The sequence below is a fragment of the Sphaerodactylus townsendi genome, linkage group LG12 (assembly GCF_021028975.2).
Source record: "Sphaerodactylus townsendi isolate TG3544 linkage group LG12, MPM_Stown_v2.3, whole genome shotgun sequence".
Taxonomy (NCBI): domain Eukaryota; kingdom Metazoa; phylum Chordata; class Lepidosauria; order Squamata; family Sphaerodactylidae; genus Sphaerodactylus; species Sphaerodactylus townsendi.
In genome coordinates this window covers 20,003,623-20,024,362 of record NC_059436.1, presented here as the reverse complement: position 1 = coordinate 20,024,362, position 20,740 = coordinate 20,003,623, and the positions used below count along the sequence as shown (strand labels likewise).

General features: G+C 46.7%; 1 protein-coding gene across 2 annotated transcripts in view; it reads left to right on the top strand.

Moving 5' to 3' along the window:
- GRIK4 (glutamate ionotropic receptor kainate type subunit 4) overlaps window positions 1-20,740 on the top strand; it is a 449,540-nt gene that overhangs the window by 145,587 nt on the left and 283,213 nt on the right. For both annotated transcript variants that reach the window (XM_048512834.1, XM_048512833.1), the window contains exon 2: window positions 11,570-11,701. In XM_048512834.1, the coding sequence (XP_048368791.1) occupies window positions 11,620-11,701 (82 nt within the window). In that variant the 5' untranslated portion in view covers window positions 11,570-11,619. The remainder of the gene's footprint in view (window positions 1-11,569; window positions 11,702-20,740) is intronic.

Genomic DNA, 20,740 nt, shown 5'->3' with positions numbered 1-20,740 from the left:
TTTCAACCTGTGCTAGAAGAAGAGGAGGAGGAGGAAGAGGAGTAGTAGTAGTTTGGATTTATCATCCCCCCTTCTCTCCTGCAAGGAGACTCAAAGGGGCTTACAATCTTCTTTCCCTTCCCCCCTCACAACAAACACTCTGTGAGGTGGGTGGGGCTGAGAGAGCTCCGAAAAGCTGTGACTAGCCCAAGGTCACCCAGCTGGCCTGTGTTGGAGTGCGCAGGCTAATCTAGCTCCCCAGATAAGCCTCCACAGCTCAAGTGGCAGAGCGGGGAATCAAACCTGGTTCTCCAGAGTAGAGTCCACCTGCTCTTAACCACTACGCCACATGGACTAGTCGACAAGTCCAGACACCAGATTTGCCCCTGCATTTGATCCACAATCTGGGATGTCACCAGCCTCATAGTTTCTTACATAAACAATCAGTAATTCCAGATCACACCAGGGAAAGCCTGTCAGTCTTGACACTTGGGTTTACAGCATAACAGGAGATGGATGGTCGTGAACCTGGGGAGCTTAGCAAGCAGAACGTTGTCCTTTAGTGGTTTTGCAGTTTTCATGCCACCGTTACTTCCTCCCCTCCCCCTTACTTCCCACTGTAAAAGACGAAGTGTACAGAAGTGTACAGAAGCCATATTCAATACTTTTCTTTAACAGTTCACTTCTTTATGTCAATATGTTGCTATGTCAACAGATTGATAGTTCGATCTATTTATAAGATTAAAGATAAATTTTTTAAAATTATATTAAAAATTAAAGCACGCACGCACAATAGAGAACCCACAAAACATTCCCTCCCCGCCCCCACAAGCAAAAAGCTAGCTGATGGGTAATGCCTGCCCCACTGCAAATGGGGGGGGGAGGGTGTAAATAATGCCGAACCTGCCCCCAAATAAAGATTCCCCAGCCAATTCTCTTGGAAGTCATGGAAACCTGGCCTTGTGTAATTGGCCCATCTTTGTTTAAGTTAAACTTATTGTATTCTCACTTGTGTTTCCACTTCTGCAAGATTTTGTGCTCCCAATTTCTGGGAAGCATCATGTGTAGGAAGAAAAGCACCAAGTGTTGTACAAGATCTTGTGCAAGCAGATCTGTGCAAAATACATTTGCATTTCTGCTTGCTCAGTGCTGGATCCAAGCCACAGGCTACGCAAAGCCCATGCTGTGAGCCACATCCTCTGAAACAGGCAGAAAATCTCCAGCTTTCACCATGCCATAGTGAGAAGCACAGGCTGAATTTCCGCCTGATACAGAAAAGTGAAAGGGTCAGGATCTCTGCAGCAGTTGAGAACACCGGAATGCTGGATCGGACCAAGAGTCCATGTAGTTCAGCAATACATTTTCTTCTGTAGCCAACCAAGGGCCTTTCCCCACTTACCTTAAGCCCCACGCTACTTGAGGAGGGTAGCGCGGGGTCCCCCAGCACTCCCCACGAGAGGGGCAGTGACAGCACAGCCACCCCGACGTTGCACACTGTCACACCCCCTCAGCGCATCCCTGGCGCTCTTGCAAAGGGCTCCTTTTGATGACCCCGCGCAGAGTGCGGGGTTGTGGGGACGCCCAGGCGCGCGCCTGGGATGCCACGCGCTGAGAGCAGCACGCAGCATAGGGGGGATCAGGGTGAGTGGGGAAACGCCCCAAGACTCCGCCCCCCCACCATAACCTTCAGTAAGCATGACATAAATGCATGACATAAACGCCAGTCCATTTCCACTACTGCTAGATTCTAGACCAGCAACACTTTAGAAATCAAGAAATATTCAAGGTATATGCTTTTGAGAGTCAAAGCTTCTTTCGTCAGATACCCTTTGAGTTTTGACTCTTGAAAGCTCATATCTTGAAACACTTGGATCCAGCTGTTCTGCTGCAGGCCAAAAGGGATACCCCCCCCCCCAAAAAAAAACCTTATGGTTACTGTTCTCTTCCAGCAATCTGAATTCAGAGGTATGCTGCTTCTCAGCCTGCTTCTATGGAGCCATAACTGGTAACAATCAATGGCACAGAACCATCCTACATGGACTTGTCCAATCCTCTTTGACACAAATGTGGGGTGCTCGAATGTCATTGTAGGGTCTAGGAAACCAGGCTTAACATCCCAGTCAGTCATGGAAGCTCACCAGGTGACCTTGGGCCAGTCCCTCCCTCTCAACCTACCCTACGTCACAGGGTTGTTGTGAGGGAATGGAGAGCCATGAACTCTGTGCATGTGATGGGGGCATCAGGAGAATGCGTCATCCTCTATAAATGATTCTCAGGTGGGGGGGAACCTTCTGAAGGCTCAAAAGATATCAATCAAAACATTGGCACCATTGAGCAAAGTCCAAATCTTCGCATCAGGACCAGAGGGGAGAGAAGCGGACTGGTGCAAGCAGAGGAATGTAGGGTTGCCAAGTCCAAGTGGTATCTGGAGATCTCCTGCTATTACAGTTCCTCTCCAGGTGCTAAGATCCATTTCCCTGGAGAACACGGCTGCTTCGGAGGGTGGATTTTTTGACATGATACCCTGATTAGGTCCTTCCCCTCTCCAAACCCCGATCTCCCCAGGCTCCACCTCCAAAATCTCCAGGTATTTCCTAACCCAGAGGTGGCAACCCCAAAGAATTTGACGGGAAGGGCAGAAGCTGTGTCTTCTCCAGCCACCTGAAAACTACCAGCAGGATCCCTAGGAAGCATTCTGGCAATGCCTCTGCTCAGTGGTTGGATCCAAAAAATTTAATAACAGGTTCCGATGGTGGTGGGATTCAAATAGTGGCGCCACCGCACACACGCACCTCCAGTCCCTATTAGTAACCCCTTCTCGGCACTCAGAAAAAATTAGTAACCCCTTCTAGAGAAGTGGTGAGAACTGGTTGGATCCCACCTCTGCCTCTGCTGTTTGGTACACATTCAAAAATTTTAATAACAGGTTCCGATGGTGGTGGGATTCAAACAGTGGCGCCGCCGCACACACGCACCTCCAGTCCCTATTGGGCAGGGAGGTTGCTTTAGTAACCCCTTCTCGGCACTCAGAAAAAATTAGTAACCACTTCTAGAGAAGTGGTGAGAACTGGTGGGATCCCACCTCTGCCTCTGCTGCTTGGTGTACACGACTGCTTTCGGATAACCTGATCTCACACGGATCCCCTCCCTACCACAGCGAAAAATGTATCAGAACTGTCTGAATTTCCTCCGAGTTTTGGGGTAGGAGTGAAAGCATAAATTGAGCTCTGTTTTATTCCAGTGGTGCGGAGAACGGCTCTGTTGTGGGACTCAGAGCTCTACGGTTCCTGCAGGATAAATATAACGCATGGTATTGCTGAAGTTGGTAAGTTTGTAATTACCACTGTAGCTGCAGTATGCTGATGGGGTCTGTAAAGGCTGGAATTCTGGCAGGACAAGCTAAGGGGGGGGGGGGGGAATCGAATTGTATCTCTCCAGCTCAGTATTTTAGAAAAATCTAGCATTAAAAAATCATCCTTTGGGTGAAGTTATGTTAAGAGGATGGAAATTAAGGTGTTTCTGGGAGAGAGGCAGAGGGGAGAAACTTCAGGGTAATTTGATGGAAGACTTTAATTAATTCAAAGTGCCCACGAAAAAGGAGCGTTTAGGAAGATTTCATTTGGAGGGGAATCTCATCAAAGCAAAAATTCTGTTCGCTTGAGCATTCGCAGCTGTAATGTACTCTGAACGGCAGTTCAAGAAAAGGGAAGCCATAAATTATTGCCTCCAGATTCCCAAGCGGCCAAATTCTGCTGGAGAAGACGTTTCTCTCTCTTTTTACTCCCATTCCCACCCACGATTCCTGCTTTTGTTAGCTAAGTAGAGGAGAGATTAAGGCCCAAGTATTGCTTCCATTGTCAGTGAGCTTCAAAGGGTTCCGGATGGAATTCTTACTTGCCTTCTGAAAGGGTTTGGCATAATTATTGGATAACAACACAGGAAGCTGCCTGGGGGACCGTGGGCAAGCCATTGACCCTCTCTGCATCATTAAAGTGGTTTGAGGCAGGAAATAAAACATTTCCTCCCTGGAGTTCTGCACTGTTTTGACTCCCAAACGTTTTACTTCCAGCCTCAGCACGTTTTAAATAAATCCCCTTGTAACACGATTCGCTGGCTGAAACTTTTTGAAAACGTCTTCAGTTGATGTAGTCTATTGACAATGTTTCCTGCCCTTCTCTGCTTCCATGAATTTCCTTTTTGGCACCATTTTTTGAGGTCATACCACCTGTTCATTTGCAGCATTTCTCTGTTCATTCTTTTATTTGGGGAGGGGCAATCTTCTAAGCATCAAATATACCAAGAGTATAGAAAACAACATGAGGCTGTAAAGCACTCAAACATCAATTCAACACAGAGCTAAAAAAAAAGGGGGGGTCACAAAATGGCAGCCAGGAATCATTTCTGGGGGATGAGTATGGACAAAAAGGGGGGAAAGATTCAAAATGTTTTACAGATGTTTTACAAACTTTTTAGGAGATTTGAGCAGAAAGGGGCAGCAACTCTTACCCAAATCTTCCTTACAAGATCTGTTGTTGCAAGCATAAAATGAAAGAGGGTAAATCAGGGGTAGGGAACCTGCGGCTTGAGAGCTGCATGTGGCTCTTCTGCCCTTGCACTGCGGCTCCACGAGCCGAGCCGATGGCCCCATCCTTGCCCGCCCTGCAGGCAGCAGGGCAAGCGCACCAACTGCCCGCGGCCGGCTGGGTCGCGCCGCACCGCGGGCTTCCCCTCTCGCCTGCCCTGTTGGAGCGGGGTGGGTGCTGTCCCGGTGGCTGGTGAGGCCAAGCCGCTGGCCCCAGCCTTGCCGCATCCATGCACTTCTCAGAATGAGCGAAGTAAAAGGTAAAAAACCCGAATATATACAGTGTTATCTTTATTTTAAAAGTCAAAAATTATTTGCGGCTCCAAGTGTTTTCTTTTCCCATGGAAAACGGGTCCAAATGGCTCTTTGAGTGTTAAAGGTTCCCTACCCCTGGGGTAGATGAAGTTGTCAGTTGCAAACTGGCCCCTATTGGAGGAGGAGGAGGAGGAGGAGGAGGAGGAGGAAGAGGAGGAGGAGGAGGAGAGGCGGGGAGTTTGGATTTATATCCCACCTTTCTCTTCTGTAAGGAGACTCAAGGTGGCTTGCAAGCTCTTTTCCCTTCCTCTCCCCACAACAGACACCTTGTGAGGTAGATGGGGCTGAGAGAGTCCTAAGAGAACTGTGACTAGCCAAGGTCACCCAGCAGGAATGTAGGAGTGTGGAAACACATCTAGTTCACCAAATAAGCCTGTGCCACTCAAGTGAATGAGTAGGGAATCAAACCCGGTTCTCCAGATTAGAATCCACCTGTTTTTAATCCCTGCACCATTCTGGCTCTTAAAAAAGCAGGATATAGTAATCTGTGTAAGTAAAGAAATACCCTCTCAGATGACTGGTCCATATAACCTAGTAGCTGTGGCTCTCTGAGAGATTTGGCTGAGCTCTCTTCAGCCCTGCTACCTGAGAATTTTTAGGTGGGTGGGACATGGTGGTCAGTTGCCCCTGGAACCTGCAATGTGCAAACGGGAGTCACTCCATGATAGAGCACTTGCTGAAGGTTTACGATTCAATTCTTCCATCTCTCCTGACCAGTCCAACCTGAGTTGGAAAGAAATTATCTCAGGGCTCATTCATACTGCCTGGCTAACCAATGACCAAATTTTTCCCTGAAACCCAACAATACATTTATTTGCCTCCTTGAGGAATCTGGAGTCAGTTTCTAATCAGCTCTATTTGGATCAAAAAGAAACTTGAAGAGATAAATGGGGCGGGTGTGTATGTGTGTGTGTAAGATCCTGGAAAATTCCAGTTCTGAAGCAGGCAATTTCTTCCACAACTTTGGTGTCTTCCTGTTTGAGCAACATCTTGCGATGCGTAAAATGAAATAATTGCTAGAGCTGAAACTTACAACCGGGGCACTGATTTCTCTCTAGAGAGAAAAAGTGATTTCTCATCTAAGAGAAATGAAAGAGAAATTCCTCTTTTATAGGAGAAAAAAGAGAATAAGAGAAATCAGTGGCTTTATCTAAAACAGGGAAGTTGAGAAAACAACACTGGCTCCAACTGTGCAAACTTGGAACCCCAGAATTACCTGGGGTTCCCTTTGTGGGCATGGGGGGGAGGGGGGAGGAGAAAAAGAAGGCACCTTTCTTGGTGCAGGCAGCTGACTCTGGCTGCCGGGCCCTGCTTCCAGGCTGGGCAACCTTCTCTGGGGCCTGGAGACCTTCCCAGCTTGGCCACCGATCTCCTTCCTGCCAGGCCAATCTGACACAGAATGGAATGCCCTAGGACAGTGATGGTGAACCAGTTTGAGACCGAGTGCCCAAACTGCAACCCAAAACCCATTTATTTATCGCAAGGTGTTAACATGGCAATTTAACCTGAATACTGAGGTTTTAGTATCGAAAAAAATGGTTGGCTCCAAGGCACAGGTTACTTGGGAGTAAGCTTGGTGGTAGTCGGTGGCTTTGCTTTGAAGCAACTGTGCAACGCTTCGAATAGGTGAATCACAACCCTAGGAGGGTTTACTCAGAAGCAAACCCCATTGCCAGCAACTGAGCTTACTCCCAGGTAAAGGATCATGCTTTTGTTCTTCCCATAAAAATCAGTAGGGTTTAACAGCACTTAACAGGGCTACCTACACTGCTTCCCCAAAACTAGGTCTTAGGTTTAATGCTAATAATCTCCCTGACATAATTACACTATTATCACATGATGAACTCTGTTCACGCGTGCCCACAGAGAGGGTTCTGAGTTCCACCTCTGGCACCCGTGCCATAGGTTCGCCACTACTGCCCTAGGAGCAGGGTTGGGGGTCCTTGCAAGGTGCAGCCTATTTAAGGTCACACCCTATTGCCAGGCCTCCATCAGGCTCATGCTTTCTCCCACCCAGACCTCTCTTGTTGGTGTGCGTTTTGGGGGTTGGGTTTGTACGAAGTGTTTATTTTGCTTCCTGTATTGGGGCTAGCAGCATGGAGCTGGGTTCTTGTGGAGAGAAAGTGGCTTGTGCACCCCTTTCCCTTGCTTTCCCTTAAGGGATTTCAGGGTGAGTGCTTTGGGGATATTCCCAGCTTTGGGGGGGGGGGGGTGTCAAGTGCACCCTCACCTTGAGTGGCAAGAGAACACGGAGTGGGTGATAGCTGTTTAATTGCCATTCCGGATGTCTTCCCTCCTGGCCCAGCTGGCTGGTTGGCACAGGGTGGAGGGGTGATATCAGCCAACAAGTAGAAAAAAACACTGGGAACTGCTCTGTGAAAATAACTCCCTATTTTTTTTCCTTGCAAACTGTAGGCTTACAGGGCCCTGATTCCCACTTCGACTCTACCCAGTGGGTTGGGGTGACTCCTTCATCTCACAATGCTTTCTTGCATCAGTACCTGGATATTTGCCCCACTGAACCAAGCATCAACTCCACAGGGCCATTCCGGGTTAAGGAAAAGAGAAAGCATGAGCTTTGTGTACCTGCTGAACCCAGCTCCCCAGACGTGTGGGTCGCAATGTGATTTGAGGAAAGAATCCAACAGGGACTGCGGCTCACAGAACATTCACAAAATCCAGTTCTGCCCTCCGAAGAACCAGCCAGTCCTCAGACACAAATCCTATATAGCTGGTTTTTAAAACTTCTCCATGTGTTCATCCAGCTGCACGCCATCTTCTCTCCAAGGCACAGAGCACTGATGGAGCTCTTTCGAAAACGACGGAGTCTGCACGTCCCTGAATCTTAGAACACTGTGCTTAAAAGCCAAATACTTCAATGCCAGCACTCCTGAGTAATATCAGCTTGAAAGCAGTATTCAACACCACCCGCTGCTTTCAGGCAACCACCAGTTCTGTTTTCATGTCAAAGACGGAGGAGGAGCCAAATCCAAAGAGAATCTGGAGTGAGCATTCTGTGATTTCATTGCACCCGTCTAAATTTGGAATTGGATTTCCTAGGCGGTGCTTTTGAGTGAACAGTTTCTAGGGAAGTCTCAGAGTGAGATCGCTGCTCTCATAATGCAACAGTGAAAATTTGAGATTGTCAAGATGCCATATATTATACTCTATAACATAGAGATGTTAGTTCAGTCAGTTGAGGTGCAGCGGCTGAGAAAATGGTAGGCTTCTGCATTAGAATATAGTCTGCAGAATATATAGTTCTGGACCAAACAAAGCATGATTTTTTTCCCAGACAACCAAGTATAGCCATTTAAATTTTTTAATGTGTTTTCAAAAGCTGATTTTACTGTCTCCACTTAGCAGATTCCTTGCACTAAAAAAGATGTTGAAGTTAACAAAGGCAAAATGCCACTGGAAAGTCCCGTTAGCTAAAAAATTTGGAAATAACTTCTGCTATTGGAGGAGAGCCCTTCCCTGGAAGAGAATTTCTAGCTTCCTCTAGGGATAATGGAGGTGCTTGCAAAGTTGGAAGCCCATTTGCAGCATGTCAAGGAAATGCCTCTCTCCTAAACGTCAGTTGCAGCTTTTGAAGCAATGCTACAAAAGCCTTGTTTGCATTCTTCTTCTTCTTCTTCTTCTTCTTCTTCTTCTTCTTCTTCTTCTTCTTCTTCTTCTTCTTCTTCTTCTTCTTCTTCTTCTTCTTCTTCTAAGTCCAGGACCCAGGCCATGGTTCAACCAGCCACAAATATAGCATAGAAACAACTAACATCCACTACACCCCGGGGATCTCCCCCCTCCAACCGGCATCCAATTGGGATGCCAGCACAGCTCCGTGGGTACCTGGACTTCTGGCTTTTGCCACCATAGAGCTGAGGCATAGCCAGCTGCTGGCTCCTTTGCCCCCTCCTCTGGCATGGGTTCCCTCATTCTGGTGGAGGGGGAGAACATGTTGGCAGAGCCCCACACTGCCTCCTCAAATGGATTTGCCCCACCTCCCACCTGGGTTGGGCCATTAGGATCTGTGGCAAGATAAGGGGGAAATCCTCTCTACACTTATGCATGCCTTCCATGCTTGCTTTTGCAAGCAAGACATTCAACTGGCTGTAGAATGGGGACAGTTTCATCGATCTGCAAAACAGGGACGATTCTTTGGGCAAGAGAAGCAACGCTTGAGCACGTCATTGCGGCTGAGAGTTAAACAGTGCCCATAAATGATTCCTGGAGCCACATGTAGAGTGCATCTTTTGCTATGGTCTTCTGTTACACCTCTGGATAAGGGAAGCTCTTTCCGAGTTCGAGTTCCCTGCCGGTTTACAGCCACAGCAGGACTTGTTTTGAAAATTAAGATCCAGCATCGTCTGGCAGAATTAAACCGGATAACATTTTCAGCCAAATGTTAAAGCCAAAAGGTGACTTGGCAGGTATATTTCAGCCTTGAGCAGATGTGATACGATTGGAGCGCTGAGCTGGAAATCTTCGCAGTCTCTGCGTTGCACTCTGGCTGCCCGCTTGGCCGCAATCACAAGCACCCCTGCAGGGTATTTATGGCTCTGGACTGCCTCCAGACTGTTTCCTTCCATCCCCCTCATTTATCATCAGTGCTGTCCTGGGACGGCAAGGCTGTTGATAGACTCTGGCCACTGAAGTTAGCAGCCAAGAGGTTTTGCAACTGTCAGCTTGTCACTTGGCGCAGACCCTTGGCTACTCTCCAAGTGGTCCACCTCGTCTTCCACCATCTTCCATTTTGTCTCCTGTCATGGGTTTTCTGGCCAGCATGAAGTCCAGCTTCCATTGTAAAGCTCCTGAAATGGACCATGTAGGTATATTTGCAGGATCAGTTCTTGCTAGAGGCCTGCAAACAAAGCATCGTTTGGCTGGTGCAGATCCATATATATGACTTTAATCTCTCCCTCAGCTATATGGCACCCTTCAAGTGACAATGTCTTATTGTCATGGTGGCAGGCAATGATGGGAACTGTAGTCCATAACATCTGGAGGGCCGTGAGTTTGACACCTGTGACTGTTAGAACCTCCGAAGATCTTCTGCTACCACCTGGAAGTTGACAGTCTGCAGAGGCTGCAAACTTCTGGATCTCAGGGCTAGAAGGAAACATCAGGAAAAGCCTTGCCCTCTATTCCTGGTTGGTTAGCCCTCCAGTGTCATTAGTTGGTCCTTGAGTGAATCAGGATGCTGGTTCAGATAGACCACTGCTTTGAACGATATCTAACTAATTTGTGGAATTTGCTTCCAGCGGACATAGCGGAAGCTGCCTGCTTAGATGACTTCAAGAGGAGATTTCACAAAAGAAAGGTCAATCACCGACTGTTGTTATGATGGTTTCATGGAACGTCCATCTTCAGTAGTAGTATACCAGTTGCTTGGGACAACAAGAGGGGAAAGCTAATGGTAGACCAGATGGATTTTGGCTCTGGTTTAAGTCGGGCTTTTCTTTATATGCCAACATCTCTTGGGGGGAGGGGTGCACATTGCTATTAACTGATTGTCTTTTAAAGCTGAAAACATACAGGTTTTTTTTTTTAGCTCAGTCCTATTAGGTGGACCAAATGAAGGCGAAGTAACATAAATGGAATTTGACGTCTATTTTTCTTGGCGAGCTCTTGCAAATCCAGAATGTGTGAATTAGCCTTAATTTGTTTATATGACTTTTAAAAAGAGTGAAGAGGGGCTGGTAAATCCTGTATGATACCCCTGAGGGGACATATGGAAGGATAATTTATCTGCGCGATGTTGGCAGTCGCTGGATATGACAACATATTTTCAAAGCCCTGTCTCTAAATCTTCCTTCTCCAAAGCTCGCTCCCCCATTTTCTCTGTCATCTTTATTTGTCTGTGCAGCTGTCTCTGCGAAAGGGAAGAAAATAAACACTAATAAATGTATGGAGAGGCACCCCGTGCTACAGGTCAGCCTAGCAATTACTGATGGAAAGTGACGGATAATCAGGGCCTCTCTCCGGCTGCTCATGATTCGTGCAGAAAGGAGAAGGCTAGCTGCCGACTGGGTACGAGACCTTCCAGCGCAGGATCGGTTCCTTCTCTTTTGCAGATACCGCTTGCAGTTGGGAGGGTGAATGGGTGGTTCGCAAGGGGCTTCGCAGTGAGCTTTCAAGGCTCGCACTCAGATCAATTCAAGAATCAATAGAACAAAAGCTGTGCGGGTCAAGAGCATCTGTTGCATTTATTAAATATGTTTCACAATAACCGTATCCGTTTTGCCAAGGGTTGCTGACTCTGAGATATGAAAATCCTGGAGATTTGGGAAACCAAGCCTTGGAAAGGCAGCATTTTGCCACTGAAACGCCAGAATTGCCCTTGGCCCTGGGACCCCTTTAACCGTAGTTTCAACTCATCAATCAGCCAAGTACTCCAGCTGTCTGAGCCTCTAGGGAGAGGGCGGTATATAAAACTAATAAATACTACTTATAATAATCAGTGGGCAGGCGTTCTCCTTGCCTGCTTCTCTCCTGCCATTAGTGGGCAAATGGGAACCCTCCTGCAGACCTGAACTTTTAATTGTGTGTAGTTTTTCTCATGAGCCATCTTCCTCTGAAAAGCAAGTCCCCTGATAAAAAAAAAATTAGGAGGCACCGAGAAAGTGGGGGGCACTTTAGCTTCGTATGCTGCTAACAGAAGTGTCTCTGATTCATGGCGCTTTCCTCTCCTTTTGACAGAGTTATGTCATGCCCAGACCACCGCAGGGCTCCATGAGGATTTATAGAAAATGCCCCGGATCTTGGCGCCTCTGGTGCTCTTTTTGGTGTGGCTAATGAAGATCGAAGCCGGCCCCCACTCTCTGAGGATTGGTGAGTAGCAGGGCATGGGAGGGGGACGATGGTTGTTCTGATGTTGGCTCTTCTGCATGGTGACTTGTAATAACAAACGACTGAATTTCTCTGTAGCAAGCACAGCAAAGCCGGTAGCCCAAAGACAGTAGATCCATCTCCCGCAACTGTAATTGTTAAGAGCAGGTGGACTCTAACCTGCAGCGTTTGGGACTCTTTAGTTTGGAGAGGAGACGGCTGAGGGGGGAAATGATTGAAGTCTATAAACTGAGGCTTAAGCTGGCGAGAGCGCTCCGAAATCAAAGAGCCTGCTTCCTTCTTACCTGTGGAGCGTCAGTGGGAGGAAAGGTGCATCTGGGTGGGCTTTTGCAAGGGCGGAGGCTGACCATGGCCATAACTCTGCTCTGCTAGTTCCCAGGTCTTGGGGGCTGCAGTGAGAAGGGTGTTAGGGCTAGAAGCTAGTGGTGAGTCCAAGGGGCAGGACTGATTGGTGTAATCTAGATCAGGAGTCTGCAACCTGTGGCTCTCCAGATGTTCATGGACTACAAATCCCATCAGCCCCTGGACTGGAGCACCTTCCTTATGAGCAGAGGCTGCAGCATTTGGGACTCTTTAGTTTGGAGAGGAGACGTCTGAGGGGGGATATGATTGAAGTCTATAAAATTATGCATGGGGTAGAAAATGTTGACAGAGAGAAATTTTTCTCTCTTTCTCACAATACTAGAACCAGGGGGCATTCATTGGAAATGCTGGGGGGAAGAATTAGGACTAATAAAAGGAAACACTTCTTCACGCAATGTGTGATTGGTGTTTGGAATATGCTGCCACAGGAGGTGGTGCTGGCCACTAACCTGGATAGCTTTAAAAGGGGCTTGGACAGATTTATGGAGGAGAAGTTGATTTATGGCTACCAATCTTGATCCTCTTTGATCTGAGATTGCAAATGCCTTAACAGACCAGGTGAGAAGGCCATTGCTTTCACATCCTGCATGTGAGCTCCCAAAGGCACCTGGTGGGCCACTGTGAGTAGCAGAGAGCTGGACTAGATGGACTCTGGTCTGATCCAGCTGGCTTGTTCTTATGTTCTTATGTTCCACTCCTACACATGAAGCTTGCTGAGTGACCTTTGGCCAGTCACCGTTCTCTCAGAACTCTCTGAGCCCCTATCTTACAAGGTGTCTGTTGTGGGAAAAGGAAGGGAAAGGAGTTTGTAAGCCGCCTTGTGTCTCCTTACAGGAGAGAAAGGTGGAGTATACATTCAAACTCATCCTCCTCTTCCTCCTCCTCCTCTTCTTCCTTTGCCAGTTTTAAAGATTATGCACTGTAAAGTCACATTTCTCGCTGTGCCTTTCACTTGTGTTCCAGCTACTCCTGGGCTTATATACCATAGAATTGTAAGGAAAAAGCCATCTCATTGACCACAAATACCAATCTTTGGGCTGTAAAACAGGCTCTTCATGTACCTCTCTTTATCATGGCATTAGTTTAGAGCGAGCCCAGATGGCTTGCTATTTGAAAGTACCGATAAATCCAAAACAAAGATGGACCTTCACGAGGGCAAGGTTTAATTCCTTTTCCTCTGCTTTCCTTAATGGGCATTTTTTAATCGATACCCACTTAAGAACGGATGTGTTCTTATTGTTTAAATGCTACTGAAACTGTAGAACATATTTTATACATTTGTCCTAAGTGTGCTTATTATAGACCTGATTTCTCCAATATGTTACCCTCCCATGTAAGGGATTGCCCAACAATAACTTGGGTACACATTCTTTTGGACAGTCAGTCAGCGGAGATAATAGAGCTGGTAGCTGAATTTTTAACTAATGTATCAATGAACTAATGGGGTTCAAATGTTTTGGTTTGTTGTCTAGCTTGTATTATTGATGCCTAAAAAAGGTCTGATTGATTGATTGATTGATTGATTGATTGATTGATTGATTGATTGATTGATTGATTGATTGATTGATTGATTGAATTGTAAGGTCCTGACAGCTAAGGGATCGCAGGCTGAACTTCAGGGCTGGATGTAGAGGGAGACTTGACTTCTTAACTTTCGAGGATGGTCCCCAGAGGCTAGGACCAAGCTGAATTAGCAGACCCGCCAGGTCGCCAACACCTTTGCTCTTTGTTGTTGCTGCCTGGTCCATGTTGAGCCCACATTGGGAAGGGCTGTGGTTGTGCGACACGGCCTCTGTTTTGCATTCAGAAAGTCCCAGGTTCAATGCCCGCAATCTCTGGTTGAAAGGATCTGGCAGGAAATGTTGTGAAGGGCCCTGGCCCAAGATCTTGGTGATCCGCTGCCACTCTGAGCAGACAGCCCTGACCTTCATGGACCAATGGACTGATTCGCTATGGGGCAGCTTCAACCTGAGCCAGGGCTCTCTCTGCTCTGGCTTTTGCCTGGTGGAACTCTTTACCAGCTGATGTTACGACCCCGTGGGATCTTTCCGCAGAGTCTGTAAGACTCAAATGTTCAGCCTGCCGTGGGTCCATTGCAGCTTGCTGCCTCCCCTGAGTTTTTGATTCCCCCCTCCTTCCCCACCCTGATAGGGAGGATTATATAATAAGATGGGGTTAATAATTATAATATAGACTGCCTGAGAGTGCTCTGATATTTAATTAGCTGCTATCTGTGAATGCTTTTAATGTTTTAAGTATTTATATGTTACACTGGAAACTGTCTTATGGTTCGTGTTTTAGAATTAGGCAAGTAAGCTGCCCTGAGCATGGGGAGAGCAGGGTATGAAATCTATAAAACAAAAATAAAGATGTTCGCCCAAATGACTGCTATCCTGTGGCACTTTTAGCCCAGGAGCATCTGGTGGGCTTAGGTTATACCAGGTCTGTTTTGACATCTCAGTGCTGAGTGGAGAAAGGGGCCCATTTCTTCTGTATCTGTGCATCACTGCTGCAAACAGCTTTGGTCTGCCAATTCTGGTTGCTAATACTGATGATTTGGGTGCCTTTATGTGTTTTGAGATGTGTTTGTGCAATTCAGATGCAATTAGTGTGGCACTGATGTGCCCAGTTATGTCATTTACGCATACATTTTTTTTTGGGGGGGGGATTTGTCACAAAAGACTCCTGGAAAGGGGGGGGGATATTCAACCTTCTCTGTTGAGTCAGCCAGACATCCCCTTTGTTTATTTATTTATTTATTTATTATTTGGATTTTTATACCGCCCAATCCCCGAGGGGCTCTGGGTGGTGTACAACATAAAACACAATTAAAACACTAGTTAAAACAATTTAAGGCAGCGATAATAACAAGAGGCGTCCAGCAACCCCACTTTTAAAAACCTTCCCTAGGAGGGAGGGACGGCGAGTCCCATTTGTTGGAACAGAGGACACCATCAGCGACTGAAAGGTCCCTCCAAGAGGCCCGGCGGAACAACTCCAGGTCTTTACAGGCAAACCTCTGCGGAACTCACAAAGGTCCCGCCAAGAGGGCCTGGTGAGACAGTTGGAGGGAGAGTGTTCCACCAGGCCGGGGCCAGGGCCGTAAAGGCCCTGGCCCACGTGGAGGCCAGCCGCATCATTGAGGGGCCAGGGACCACCAACAGATTGGCCTCCGCCGAACGGAGAGGCCGCGTAAGGAGCACGATGGGGTGATGCGGTCTCAAAGATACGAGGGTCCCAGGCTGCGTAAGGCCTTTGTTCTTAAATTACCTCTGGTCGACGTATGCACCTGCTTCTTTTTTGCTCCCATGTTGGACTTTTTTGCCATCTGTTTGTATTTGTTTTTAAAACTCGGATTTATGATTTTTGAATGTTTTTTATATTTATCGTATTTATTGTATTTATTATATATGTTTTATTTTAAGCCGCCGTGAGTCTTGGAGATGTGGCAGGATATAAATGCAATAAACAAACACATAAATATAGAGCCTCTAGCCACAAAGAGTGTTTGGATTGTTCCGCAGAGTGGATTTCTGTTCTGTGGATGCCAATCCAGACAAGATATTTGGGTTTGCTATTTCACTCTGGTTTTAATTGGAACTGTTTTTAATTGAAAGCTGGCTTGAACCACAAGGAGAGGCAGGGCATCAATCCTTTAATACAAATAAGTAAGAGAGTTCTTTCTTCCAAGAATCCAAGAGCCAGACCTCCCTGTTGTTACAGTCTACAAATAGTAGTCATGGCAGGAATACAGGGGGGAAAGCTGGTGCTTATTTATGAGAGGCAGGGCTGGGATAGAAGGTGGCAAAAGTGAAGATGACATGGAAAGGAAGCTAAGATGTTTTTGGAAAAGATGTTGATTTGTGGGCTCAGCTTCTGCTGGCCTGGATCTTCGGACATGCTTTCCAGCTGTCCAATAGTCAGGCTGATAGTTTCCAGTTTTGGGAGCCCACAGTTGTCCCTTTTTATGAGATGTCATCTCTATCAAATGAAGGGGTTGTGGCTCAGTGGCAAAGCATCTGCTTGGCATCTGGAAGGTCCTCTGTTCATACCCTGGTGTCTCCAGTGATGAGGGCCAGGTAGTAGGTGATGTGAAAGACATCTTATACAAGACCCTGGAGAGCCACTGCCAACCTGAGCAGACAATCCCGATTTTGATGGACAAAGGGTCTGATGCAGAGTGAGGCAGCTTCATGTGTTCATGTGGGTTCGAGAGCATTAACTGAGTTCAGTGGTCACTCTTTCTTCTGTGGTAGCCCCAGAGAACTCATTGTTCTGCTAAGGGAGGACCTTAGAATCATAGAGTTGGAAGAGACCACAAGGGCCGTCCAGTCCAACCTCCTGCCATGCTGAAACACCCAATCAAAGCACCCCGACAGATGACCACCCAGCCTCTGTTTACAAACCTCCAATGAAGGAGACTCCACTACCCCTCAAGGCAGTGTTTTCTACTGTCCAACAGCCCTTACCATAGGAAATTCTTCCTAATGTTAAGATGGAATCTCTTTTCCTGCACTTTGAATCCATTACTCCTTGTCCTAGTCTCTGGAGCAGCAGAAAACAAGCTTGTGTTAGCTCTCGAACCTTGAAGCAATAAACAAACTCTGTATTGCTGATCAATAGCGTTTATTGATAGGTAACGAAGCACCCAGCTTAGCAAAGCCATTTCTGGTGAACCTGGCCTTTGCTAGTCCCTTTATTCCGATGCTAGTCCCCCTCCCCATTTTCCCAGGAAATGCAAGAAAGAGTTAGTTTGGAGCTCAGGTGCCCCAAGGTCAGCAAGAGATAGAAATGGAGAGCCACCTGGCATCCCAGACACATGGGATAATGGAAACAATCCTGTTTCTCATGAGACCAAAGTGTCAGGGAAAGGCTAGTTATCTACTCAGTATGTGAATCCATAAAGTAAAGATCAAGGAAAGAATGCCCCAGAATGGCAGTGGTAACATATGGCAGGCTGGTTACATATATCTTGTAGCAATTGAGTTAGGAATGCATCTCAATCACGTAAATACAATTCCCCTGATTGCTTGCTTCATCTTGAACATGACATCCCTTCAGATATATAAACATAGCTATCATGTCACCCCTTAACCTTCTCTTCTCCAGACTAAACATCCCCAGCTCCCTAAATCTCACTTCATAGGGCATGAAATCCAGACCTTTTACTGTTTTGGTTGCCTTCCTCTGGACCCATTCCAGTCCGACAATATCCTGGAGCAGCAGTGGCATAGGAGGTTAAGAGCTCGTGTATCTAATCTGGAGGAACCGGGTTTGATTCCCAGCTCTGCCGCCTGAGCTGTGGAGGCTTCTCTGGGGAATTCAGATTAGCCTGTGCACTCCCACACACGCCAGCTGGGTGACCTTGGGCTAGTCACAGCTTCCTGGAGCTCTCTCAGCCCCACCTACCTCACAGGGTGTTTGTTGTGGGGGGGAAGGGCAAGGAGACTGTAAGCCCCTTTGAGTCTCCTACAAGGAGAGAAAGGGGGGATATAAATCCAAACTTCTTCTTCTTCTTCTTCTTCTTCTTCTTCTTCTTCTTCTTCTTCTTCTTCTTCTTCTTCTTCTTCTTCTTCTTCTTCTTCTTCTTCTTCTTCTTCTTCTTCTTCTTCTTCTTCTTCTTCTTCTTCTTCTTCTTCTTCTTCTTCTTCTTCTTCTTCTTCTTCTCCTTCTCCTCCTCCTCCTCCTCCTCCTCCTCCTCCTCCTCCTCCTCCTCCTCCTTGAATTGTGGTGCCCAGACCCTTGCCCAGACCTTTCAGTATCTTCCCCCAACTAGGCGTCTTGGTGGGCAAAGCCACGACATTTAAACCGACATCAAACCAATGTATGTTTGTAGAGATGACAGAAGCCCCAGTGTTCTCCTTTGCTCAATTTAATTGCCTGCATCAGGCGGTGCCTTCCTTTCCAAAGCATAAATTATGAGTCCGAATGTGCCAGTGCTGTGTTTTCATCAAGATAATGCCACCTTATGGGAGTCTTTTGTATCTAAATTTGCAGCCAGGGCCCTGTGGAGGCTGCTGCTAAGGAAAGACGTAATTTGTTTGGGTAACTTTCGGGTGGATTATTTTCCCAGCATCTTGTCTCGAAACGTCTCTTTGCTGCTGCTGGTGATGTTGCAAAGTGAGATTTTTGTTTCCGCTTTTTTTAAAAAAAGGCATTTAATTCCATTCCCCGGCAGCATCAAGCTATTATGAACCAAAGGTGTTTAATTGACAACGGGATTTGGGTTTGTGCAATCTTAGCTGCTGGCATTTATTTGCTGCTCTGGTAGATGAGGAGGAAAACGCAGGTGGAAATTCTCTCTGTGGAACTTGTCTCGTTGCATTGACACCTTGCTTTGCCGTTAAGAAAAGAAGCCGTTTTCTTGCTGACTGTCACTGGAAGCTATGAGTTGGTTTTATTAACCATTTGCCACTAAGAAGCTAATCTTTCCTTCCCCTGTTGATGGCGAAGGCATCGGGAGGCTGCGGCAATACTTTACTCTTTTCTCTGGCAGCTGCGTTATCTCGTATCATATGGACAAGGAGAATTCATAGCCTTTTCTTGGCGAGGGCAGGTCCTTCTCAGTGCCCTTTTCCTGAGTTTCACGCTGGCAAATCACCCAGGGTCCTTTTAGGAACAAAAAAAAGACTGTGCTTTTGTGACTGAAGTTCATCAGGTTTCAGTACTCATGATCAATTAAATGGGTTACTGAAGTGGTCTAGGCTATTTCTGTAGTGCGGCTTGAAACCAGTTTCGAAACCATTCAGATGTCATGATGCTGAGCCAAAGAAGCTTCAGCATGTTAGCCCGGTGAAAGGCTGGAGAGCACTCTTTCGCGAAACACCATGACTGTTGAACCAGTTTTCAGACAGGTTTGAATTTACAACAACCACCTTTATTTGGCATTTAAAAATAGGTTCTAGAGCGTTGCCAGACATTTTTGAAATACAAATCAAGAGTACATTCTGTATAGAAGACTGTATATAGCAGTATACATTACTTAGAAAGTTCTGTCGCTTGTAAAATAAATTTTGCTACTTTTTCCAAGAGCATGACATCTGTGTTGTTTAACAGAAGCTCCGCAACAGAACAGTCAAAGTCACTTTCAGATTTGTCTAGGGCCAGCCTGGGAGAGAAATTCCTAATGCCCATATATCTCTGACAGCCAAGAATAATGTGAGCAAGAGTCTCCACTTGATTTTTACAGTGTGGACAAACCCGATCCTGGAGAGGGATGAATAAGTAACGACCCTTTGTAATGGCCGATGGGAAGGTATTGGATCTGGCCCTTGTGATAATCCATCTCTGTTGGGGTTCAGTTAATAATTCAAGATATTTGGCTATGTGCCCCTGTTCCGGTATTATTCCGACAGGGAGGGGTGAGCATGATTTATTTGCTTGCCCCAAGACAGGTTTGAATTAATAGTGCGGGCATATTCTAAAGCAGGTGTGCCTGACCTTTTTGAACCTGCAGGCACCTTTGGAATTCCAACATGGTGTGGTGGGCACAGCCATAAAATGGATGTCATAGGAGGTATGTGTAGTAGTTAAGAGAAGGTGGACTCTTGAGAACTGGGTTTGATTCCTCATTCCTCAACACAAGCAGTGGACTCTTATCTGGTGAACTGGGTTTATTTCCCTGTTTCTACTCATGAAGCCTGCTTGGTGACCTTGGGCCAGTCACAGTTCTCTCCGAACTCTCTCAGCCCCACCTGCCTCACAAGGTGTTTGTTGTAGGGAAGGGAAAGGAGTTTGTAACCTGCTTTGAGACTCCTTACAGGAGAGAAAGGTGAGATATGAATCCAAACTCCTCTTTTTCCTTCTTCTACCTTCAGTTACACAAAAAATGCTCTTGAAACGTGGTGACAGCTGCTGACAAAGCAATGTTTTCAAAAATCTGTGCAGTCAATCAGATCTTTAATGGCCAATCCAAAGCCTTGCTGGGCAGAAACCCCACCTGGCTCCACCCACTACCCAAAAGCACTTGGTGGACTCCAGAAATGGTGTTGGTGGGCATCATGGTGCTTATGTTGGGGACTCCTACTCCAATGTGCCTAGCAGTAGAATAATGAGATCACAGAGGTCGAACTGAGGTGTCTTCGAAAACTGCACCTTGCATGATGTCAGTGGTCTGCTTCCCCCTTTTATTTGAGTGGATACTGAGCACTTCTTAAGCAGTAGCTCCTGTTATAAATAGATATGGTGTAAGATGTGGACACCTTGTGCAAGGGAAGTTTTCTTTAAGTAGCCTGAAAGTGGAGGGTCTGTGGCTCAGTTGAAGAGTGTCTGCTTTAATGTATTGTCGAAGGCTTTCACGGCTGGAATCACTAGGGTGCTGTGTGGTTTCCGGGCTGTATGGCTGTGTTCCAGCAGCATTCTCTCCTCAGATCCTCTGAAGATGCCAGCCACAGATGCAGGCGAAACGTCAGGAGAGAATGCTGCTAGAACACGGCCATACAGCCCAGAAGCCTCACAACACTCCAGTGTCTGCTTTGAATGCAGAAGTTCCCAGGTTCAATCTCTGACATCTCCAGTTACAAGGACTGGGTAAGATGTGATGTGAAAGACTTCAGCCTGTTTGGGTAGACAGCACTGGCCTTGATGGGCTAAGACTCTGATTCAATATATAAGGTAGCTTCATGTCTTCTGGGGAGGAGCTGTGGCTCAGTGGGAGAG